Here is a 10683-nt window from a genome sequence, read left to right on the forward strand (position 1 = left end):
AAAGTCATCACTAGGTGTGAACGGGGGTGTATATTTAACCATGGAGGAATTAGCCTCCATGATTATACTTTCATTGATAAATGAGAAACAGTATTCTACAATTCTTTAGATGAAAATTGTACATACAGCACAGTATCAATATTAGAATGTACTTTTATACATTTTGATAAACTATATTAGGGAGTTTCGCAAGTTTACAAAAATGATAACGAACACGGTAATACATTTTTAGACAACACTTCCAATACAGTAGCGTATCTCTCACAACGTAAGCGATTCATGCATTTTGCATGAATCAAGGATCATATCTCGTACAGGTTGTCAAGAATGTTTTGGGCACGAATGATGATAATCGAATACTTCGTTATCATTGAATGATAATGAAGTATTCGAATTCGTATTCGTTATGTTGTCAAATCTCCCTATTAATCCTCAGGCACTGTTACGTCATCTTATCGTAATTTTAAACATTCACTTTTCAGTACAGTGTGAGCATTGAAGTATTTTTTTAAATAATTTAATGCGAAATGGGATTCTGAAATTCTTTTAATGGAAGTCCTACAGAATGTTGCAATAAAATACTTTTGATACTTTGAAGTTAAGATATTTTTTATGTAGAAAACATTAACCTACGGACCTCACACTTGACTGATAACTTCCCCTTAATATTACAAATTCACTTAGGCCTACCAGTACAATGTAACCAGGGAAGAACTTGTTTTTTTTTTAAAGAATTATGTTCTAAAATGCATTTAACATGAAATACCATTAACATGAGGATTAATTTGCATCTAATAAATTGACTTTTGTTTCTCCTTCCTGGAAATAAACAGAGTAAAACAATTGCACTGAACACTGTAGCGATTTTCAGGAAAACAGGCTTCGCGCACAAATAATAATAAAAAAAAATATAATAAATAATAATAATAAATTAATAATTAATTAATTAATTAATTAATAATTAGCAGCCATTGTAGTACGTGCAATTATAAAGTGCTGTATGAGTTATTTGGCAGAGTATACAATTTTTATAAGGAAAAGTTTAATAGCTAAATTTGCTCTCTTAAGCGCACGCTATCTATTAAATTAGCACCCCTTTCAGTAAGGGATAATAAAAAAAGTCCCAGTTTTTAAAATAAGATAAGATAAGGTTATGATTAACTGCCATAAAACAAACAAATAACGTACTGGTCTCGTATTTATAGTTTATTCAGTATATTATGTAAATGTATGTAAGATAATATAAAAGATAACTATCTAACATAACGGTTTACTTTAAGTGTGTGTAGTACATTGTGTAGTACTTCGTAATGATGTTCATAAACAGAAGTCCCAGTAAACAAACCGTGGGCAAGGTCTATGTAAACTTGCTGATACAAACATCAGGTACATATAAGATGCTACTGTTAGGTCATGTCAGTATAACTATTGATTTTTTGGCTTAGTCCCGACGGGTTTAAAGCCCATTAGATTCTCAAACACAGTTCAAAGTCAACCTGGGTAGGCTTGCCTGACGACGCAGATGCAAGTAAAACTTCAGCCTATAATAGAAGTATTTTAGAGACATGTGGACTTTTCCTAATCCTGGTGAGTAGCCTAGGATCTGGGCCTAGGTGTTATAGAGTAGTTTCCAAATTTAAGTTTTAATTACCTTTGACGGAGATGAACAGTATACGGTCTTGCCTTGGGCAGGCTCAGTTTTATTGGCGATGTGTTGACTAGCGAAAGGGGGCTTTGTATTACGTTGCCCGTCAATGTTATTTCGACCACTTGGCTACCAAAACACAAGATGTAGCATCGTCAAAATCAATAGATGGCCCTTCTTAATAACATAATCAACAGATCGGGATAGTAAATGGTGCTGGCCTACCTAGGTCAATTTAAATGATTTTCTGCTAGTTGAGTTAAGTACAATACCACACAAGTAGGCCAATAGTGATATCGTTTCTTCACCGATTTACTAGCATCTTCGAAGCTCCTTTGTATAAGCATGTCTAATTGGTTATTAAGTGGAGTACTAATACAATATAGGCCTATTTGACAAACAAGTGTTTGTTCAGATTTGTATTAGCATTAGTTTGATCAGATGTGTCGGAAACAAACATAGGCCTAGTATCCAAACTTATTATTTACCCCTTGCCCTTTCAAACACAGTTCGTTTGACGTACATCCGACTTATGGCTGTACGCTTACGTCTGTGTATTTATAATAATCCCCCCACCCAAAAAAAAAACAAAACAAAAAAAACAAAACAAAACAAAACAAATGTTATGTAAATCATTTATATGATGACTAAATCGAACCTTGAACTTGAACGTTTGACAAGCACAACACTAATGTGCATTGGAAAAGCGTACTTTCTACAAATGGGATTTCATTGTGTTGGTCAAACATTTTTGGTATCCTCTATTTCTGTTCAAAGGGGAGTACCACATGTCAGTATGGTCTATGTCAAATATTTTGACAAAGCATATTGATAGCGATCAGCAGTACAAGTACAAATGGTACGGTGACCTCGTTTTATTGATTTCCCTTAAAACGTTTGTAAACACGAATTCTTTTTTATGGTTTCGAACTTTCAGTTCAAGCTTGCGTTGAACTTTTATGAAAGGTAGAATTGTTATAAAAGGTTTTTTTTTTTTTCTTGAACCAAGTAATAAAAACGTACAAGCGCCTGAATCCTGGGATGGCCGAGACTCAACTGGTGCTGGAAAAGGGTACATTTTGAAATATCCCTGCTCAGCGACGAGGACGTATCCTATACTGCAGTGTGGGTGCTGTCTTTGAGTTTTGTTTTTTTGTTTGTTTGGTTTTTTTTTAAATTACATCTGTTCACTTGTTTTGCACATAGAGACTCTCGTATTTGACGCGGTATAAATGAATGTCTAAATTTTAACTCTTACATAGAAACCTTTCATTAAAAAATTACCCTGAAACCAGATGATTTTTTTTATTCCTCCTGTTTATATAGTTTCACAATCTCGTTTGTAAATAGGCCTATACAACTATAGCGAGTATTTTTTTTTTTTATTGATGTATCTATTATTTTTTCCTTGTAGCATTTTATGTTGAGTATAAGAACGCTGGAAAAAAGAGTCGGAAACTATCGAGGAGAAAAACCAAGTCTGTAGCTGAAGAAACCCGGAAGCGGTCCAGCACGTATAATGCCGATGAATACGCACAATTACAGCATCATGGCCGATCAAAATCTCTGCCAACCGTCGAACAATTAAAAGTTCCAGAACCTGTTGCAGATTTTACGATGTCGCATTCAACCAGTAGCATGAACGGCAGTGTATCGTTTGAAAGTTTAAGTTCTAGAGAGGGCGGTAGTGTTGATTCGGATTACGGAGCTTTTGATATCGTGGGTGAGACGAATACTTCTCGATTTCCTTGGTTGCGTGACGTCATGACTCAATGCGAACCATTAAGAACGGTTGAGAAGAGCGTTCAGACAGACTCATTCCTGATATGTGATCACTGTGGAAGGCTAGAGATGTCCAGATGCGGAAACGTGGAACGATTTCGTAAAAACGGACTTTTCGCATTCCATCAACAAGCTGGCTTTGAATACGGCGACGTGGAATTGAGCAGCAATAGCACGCCGAAACTTCGTAGAGGTAGAATAAAACAGATGGGGTCAAGTACTGAGAATGGCCTTAATATCTACAGGTCGGATGAAACAATGTCACCACCGGTGTCACCTTGTCCCTCACCTGTGTCGGTAAGCAACTTTGTTGTTCTTTTTTATATATAGCTTTGCGTAAAACATAATGTATTTTATGTTATAAACATATGATTTACTCGTCAGGTAGTGAAAGAGCATGTGACAGTAATTATACTTGTGTACGTTTAGTTTAATGACCGATAGTACTAAATGCATTTCCAGGAAACTCATTCTTGAATATAATGGTTATCTGCGTTCAATTCTACCGTAGCACACATATGTATGAAAATGCATGTACTGTACATAATACACTATCAATTATCATTATTATATTAATATTTTTCATTTCATCATTTCAACTTATATTGCAGAACGTATACTACATTATAAATGCTAGCTTAATATTCATGTCAGTGGTACGTTTGTCCAAATGGAATAATTCAAATTTAGGGGCATGTTGCACATTTGAGCTTATTCTTCATGGCTCAGTCGGTTTTCGGAAGTCTTTAGTTCGAATTTTAGAACAATAGGTTTTTCTTTAAAAATTATTCCTTTTCTATTTAGGCCTACATATATATATTTTTTGTAAATCCCACATTAGTTTGAACGACCTTTCTTTATAACGGTTACGTTTTATACCCGCATAACTGCGAAGTGGTTTTTAGAGTTTATCTCTTAGATAGGGCTACACACACACATACATACACCTGTCTCTTATACACATCTAGATGTGTATAAGAGACAGATGCTTCGATGACTGGTGGTATTGATGATATGGTGGTGGTGGTGTTGGTGGTAGTAGTAGTAGTAGAAGTAGTAATACGATAGTATTCAATAATACTCGTAAGCCTAGTGGTATAGTAGTAGTGGTAATGGTAGAAGGTTTACTGGTAACACTACGAATACCTACCGTATGTACTACAGAGACATTGCTAATGAATCTGAAGTGAATGGGCAGACGATGTCAGTAAGCGTCGCTGGTGGAGATGAACTTAAAGTTAATTAAAAACCAATCTCTGGGCAACACACGTGTTGTAAACATCCTCTCCCTAGAGATTCAACCAATCCAAGAACGTAATCAAAAATCAGATTTGGCGGGCAATTGTAATAATTCATTGCAAGTGAGAATTGAAATGTAGAATAATTTAAATTTACGGATCACCATTAACGATACTACTTTTGATTGATAGGTGACAGATAATGTGTACGTCGGTGCTTGCAACATGAGACCGGTGCGTAATTATGTTTGTAGAATGAAACGATATTTCGGATCAAATTATTACCTTATACTACACAAGTGTTTTTATCGATACAGATAAATTTGTATTTGCCCAAGGCCATCCAAATAGGGGATCCCAAATAATTTGATATAGCCTATGTATTTTATATATATATATATATATATATATATATATATAATATAATATGTATATGTGTATATGTATGTATGATAATCAGTATTTTGATAGGCCTAGCATGATCTCCAAAAATATTCTATGGGTATTACTTAATAATAATCTTGCGTAAACTAACTGAAACTAAATCCTTTCCGAGCCAGTAGGGGCTCAGTGGGCTGGAGCTTACCCCAGCTTCCGTAGTGTGCAGCGGATGAGAGTTGTACTCACCATGGACGAAACAATAGTCCGTTGCAGTTTAGTCCCCAGCAGTTTGCTGGTACCCGGTGGACTGAAGCAATGTAGCTAAAGTGCCTTGCCCAAGGACACAAGCGAATCTGCACAGCGGAGACTCGAAACCCCGACCTTACGATTGAAAGTCCAAACCTCAACCGCTACTCCAAACTGCCGCCATAATCTCTCACGTAAACCTTCTCGCAAAATATTAATCTTCCTAACTTCACCACACACGTAATATTTCTCTTTGGTTATCTAGTAGTAGATTATTGAAATAATCGGTGGATCTCTCACATTTTAAATCTTAACGCACCAGGGAATACAACGAATGATTCAAATGGAATCGACAACCCGTAACATAGGGATTTCTGTAGTAAAAAAACACTGCTTTTATTCCTAACCGCCAGTACCGAAGTAGTTAGCTCATAAGTAAGGTGATCGGGGAATTAACTAATACGTCATTGACGTGTATTTATACCTATTGAAGATACTGTAATACCAATTTATTAAGTGCAGAGACAGCCTAAGTCTCCTTTATAGACTTGGTAACATTATTTTAGTAGACTTATTTAAAAATATCACTCACGTCAGAGCAGCATATTCTGGTCAAAATGCCGGCCAGTATTATCTTCAGCAGCTGTCCAGTTTAACTGCTAAAACTAAGTAACTCACCGCCCCCTCACCGTAAGGTGGTTGTGCAGACTATCAAAACATAGGCATATTCATATTCATGGGTCTGTGTCATAATGTATGGTATCATAAGCCCTTGCTCCCTAATTTCCCCTGCCATGGAGGTTATGTATCCCCCCCCCTTCCTGTCTGTGTATGTCTATTTAGCAAGATTAAGCAAAAACTAAGGAATGGAAGAAGCTCTTTTTGGCATCTCCTGTATCCGCCACTTTGTAATAGGCTATTCATTATGTAATACGAATCATATATATGAGTTATGGTATCTGATGAGATAATCGTACAATCTGTATAGACGGACCGTTAGGCACAAGCGCGCCCGTCGGTCTTAGGCCGACGCGATTCCACAACGCGATGACGACACGCACGCAATGTACCGTTTCTTAATGACAATGCTGTAGACGGTGCCGCATCGTCAGGGGCTCGCACAGAACGGAGATGGATTCATCGGTCGCCCCGATCGTACGACGTGCATGCCTGACTTGTCATGATTTACGCAGATTTATAACAGATTACTCACAAGTGACAAGAATAATTAATATTTGCGGATTAAACTGTGACACCTCAATCCGCGCGCAGACAAACACGTGTTCAAAAGTAGGGTCAGTGTGAGGACAAGTGCTGTATTATCTGCCTTGCGGCAAAATTGGGATTACCGCGAGTCCTAATTTCGCAATTACCTGGGATGCAATTAAACTAAACACCAGTGATTTAAATGACAGTTGAGTTTAATCTCAATTTATCTTATCATCAATAAATCTAACAAAACAATCGATTTCATACCGGTAGGAATGAAGTTCAAGGATGAAAAACTGAGGATATGTTTTTCATCCTCAAAGTTTGATCAGTTTCCGATGAGCTTGAGGTTAACATGTGTTTCGGGTTAATTTTAATAGATTTATGTTGTCGAACGACAAGTTTTACACCTTTAATTATACTTTTATAATTCCTTTAGGTAGGCGCACACTGTCTATCATGAACTAAAGAAACATGAAGAAAAGAATCAAATACATATTTGAAGTGCAACATTTTATATTTAAGTAAACTATTAAATTAAAATTTAAATATAAACAATAAACGAACAGTAAAATAGTACACTTGTTGTATTTTTTTTGCATAGACCCTTCATTGCCTGGTAATAAATTTAAGAATTATTGTAGAAAAACGTCAACGAACACTTTTTTTGTGTGTCTATTTCCCCTCAAGGGGCATAGATACTATGTTGTCGTCTGGCAGATAAATATCGCTGCAAGTGTATTTCCGGTGGAGACCCTATAAAGACCGGTGGAGGTAGATGATGGGTTATGTGTCAGGAACCTTCTTACTGTACCTTGACTTCACCAAAGTCATACCAAAAAAAAAAAAAAAAAAAACACTATACATTTCCTGATAACCTTGTCCCCATGTGGATACTTTATTAGTAAACATATTACAGTAAGGTTGGTATGCGCACAATAAGAAGCTTCTGATTTGTGCGACGACACGACGCTAGAACGAAATCACTCATGCGTGACCGTCCTACCTGGCGTCCTACGTTCTCTGCACACGTAGATTTGGCCAAATTGCGTTCCAGAATCTGCTCGACGAGGTGGACCGTAACGTTCTCGCATGCGCAGATGACTCTTAGTGACGTCATTACCTTCTACGTCCTACCGGCGTCGTGCAATCGAACGCTCCGTATTCTCTCGCTGGGAGCCTTTTAATCATTCATGTTTGAATTAGTTAATAACTTATTTGATGTGATATTTTAAGTGAGCTATTTCAAAATTGTAGTTGAATTTTTCAGGTATTTTCCGTACTTTTTGGGACCTTTATTTTAATATTGAATGTAGGCATATCTTTATTGGAAATCACACAGCATATCAAAGATTCTTATTCATTAATGTAAAACGAATCAGTAGCAATGCGAATAAGAATTTACAAAGAAATTATGCCAGATTCGTGTTTGTGTCTCCAGTTTATTGCTTAAGGATTCCTTTAATAGTTACCGTACCGTTGTTCAGAAATACCCCGTGGGTAAGGTGGGTTGGCAATTAGAAAGCTAGCCTAGGCCTACTCTTAGATTAAGAATTTAAAAAATGGCTCAAACTGTTCAACCCCCATCAAAATATATCGGATACCCCTCTTAGTAATTATGCTAGATGAGAGAAATCCCTACTGATCCTATACGTGCCTATAGAGCTCACGGACGTCATTAAGAAATACTGCTCGATAATTCTGAGAAATCAACGGGTGATTGGTTACAATAATTAATGAATCCCACAGACATAAATGACAATGTTAAATTGTCATTTGATAATCATTATGATTATTTCAGTTCGCATGGGTAATAGTGTTATTGCGATTACATTGACTATGTATTACTATCATACTTATGGGAGCATAAAAAGACATACTGTTAATACTCTCACGTTCGTTGATAATTTGGATTATGTTTTTATGTGGAAGTGTTTGTAAATTCTTTCATTTTCTAGAAATTGATAAGACGCATTACTACAGATTATCATTTAGAAAATAAGATATGCTGATTTTATACTAGTGATTCTTTTTTTTATTTTGCATCCATTGAATATGTATGGCTTGTGGGATGGCAATAATTCAATGACAACCACAATACGATCCGATTGTTTCTAAGTAAAATGGATAGCATTAGATCCGGCGATACAATTCCACTAAAATGAATTAGTGTGGAAAGAAAAGAATGGTCCACGAAAGACTTATAATCATGAATCATCACCGACTACTTGAATTTTTAAGACAAAAGACTACGAATAAATACTTAGTTATAAAACACAGAATTAGCGCCGACAGGAGACTTACTTGTTACTATTTCTGGGTCGTGTTGTCAATGTAGATCTATTTACGAGTTCGCAATGAGGAATTAACTTTAAACAAGAAAATGAAACTGCAAATCTGATTATATAACTCATTTATTGCTCTTCAATTTAAAACAACAGACCCTTTCAGAGTGTTAAATCAAACTGAACAACTGACCAATCAGGACAGAGCCAGGAGTACGCGCGCGTATTATAAACACACTTGTCACATAAATGCACGTGATTGCGTATGTTTTTTGTTGTTGTGTGGGACCGTACATGCGTCATTCATTTTCATAATTATAATTATCATTAACAATATCATACTCATTATCATTATTGTCACTTTTACTGAATTGTTATAATACATATTTTCATAATTAACATAACTATAAATGGTAATAGTGAATTAACTAACTCTTAAAATAATGCGCCTGTATTAAACGATAGACCTATACTGTAATTGCCAAAAGATATTTATTACATACATCTTAGGGCTAATTTGCATTTCTTTACAATTTTTTTTTAGAATTTTAATTTTCCAACCCAGCGAGTATCATCAAATCCAAGATTAGTTGTTACAGTGGAGTCAGATTCGGATTATTCCTACCACGAGGACACACAAAGTAAATTATTATTATTATTATTATTATTATTATTATTATTATTATTATTATTATTATTATTATTATTATTATTATTATTATTATTATTATTATTATTTATTATTATTATTATTAATGATAATATTATTATTATTATTATCAGCATGATCATCCTCTTCTTCATTATTATTGTTATCATCATCATTATCGATATTATCTCACATTTATTCACAAGTTACATATTACATCATTAGCATTAATTACTTTTATCATCATCGTCGTCGTCGCCATCATTATCATCATCATAATCATCTTATTATCATCATCATCATCTTTATAGTTACGATTATTAATATTGATGCTGTAATTATTAGCATTATTATTGTTCTATCTAATACAATAGAAAGAACATTCGTCAGTAACAAGAAGAAAGAATTATGCTTTCGTATTGTTTGAATTATTGGGTGAAATTAATAATAAGCTAATACCAATAAGTAATAACAATAATACTATTGATGATGATAATGATGATAAAAGTGATGATGATAATGATGATCATGATACCTATGGTGATGGCAACGATGATTATGACGATGATGATGATGATGATGATGGTGGTGGTGGTGGTGGTGGTGATGATGATAATGATGATGATAATGATGATGATGATGATGATGATGGTAATGATGATAATGATAATGACAATAATGATATGACTATTATTACGATTGGGATATGGACGCTCATTTGCGAGGTAGGAATTACTCTAATACCTAAAATGTTGAAAATAGCAGCAACGTGTCAACAAGTTGGATGTTTGATTAACATGGGCAAGGTTAGACCACCTTCCCCCCCCCCCCCACACCCTCTTTTGAATTCGCCTCGGGCACTTGAACCCCTCAGCAAAACAGCATAGACACGCCACTGCGTCGAACATTTGACAATAGCTAGCCAATATGCATTACTTCAACAAACGTGTATTACCATATGAAAAAAAAAAAACATGAACATATATGGACAATAAATCATAATATATGAACATTGAATATATATATATATATATATATATATAAAAATTTGCTCTTTTAGGTGATGAAATCTCTGCATTTGATAATATTGAGTTAAGGTCTTATGATTATACTTCAGAGCAAAACGTATATAGGGAGGTTAATTATAGAAATGGAATGATGATGTCATATCTATCACTATAACAACCATCCTCTGGCCGGTGGTCGTGTAGTTTCCTCTTGTTCTCTTGCAAGCATCTGATTACTTGC

The 10683-nt window shown here is 35.1% G+C and overlaps 1 protein-coding gene across 1 annotated transcript in view; it reads left to right on the forward strand.

Annotated features, from left to right (window-relative positions):
• LOC117125280 overlaps positions 1–9862 on the forward strand; it is a 32995-nt gene extending 23133 nt beyond the window's left edge. The window contains exons 2-4 of the mRNA XM_033271752.1: positions 3060–3724; positions 9331–9427; positions 9810–9862. Of these exons, the coding sequence (XP_033127643.1) occupies positions 3060–3724; positions 9331–9427; positions 9810–9862 (815 nt within the window). The remainder of the gene's footprint in view (positions 1–3059; positions 3725–9330; positions 9428–9809) is intronic.
• Positions 9863–10683: the final 821 nt, after the last annotated feature.

This window comes from Anneissia japonica, unplaced genomic scaffold (assembly GCF_011630105.1).
Source record: "Anneissia japonica isolate Jap-2015-1 unplaced genomic scaffold, ASM1163010v1 scaffold690_len516080_cov150, whole genome shotgun sequence".
Taxonomy (NCBI): domain Eukaryota; kingdom Metazoa; phylum Echinodermata; class Crinoidea; order Comatulida; family Comatulidae; genus Anneissia; species Anneissia japonica.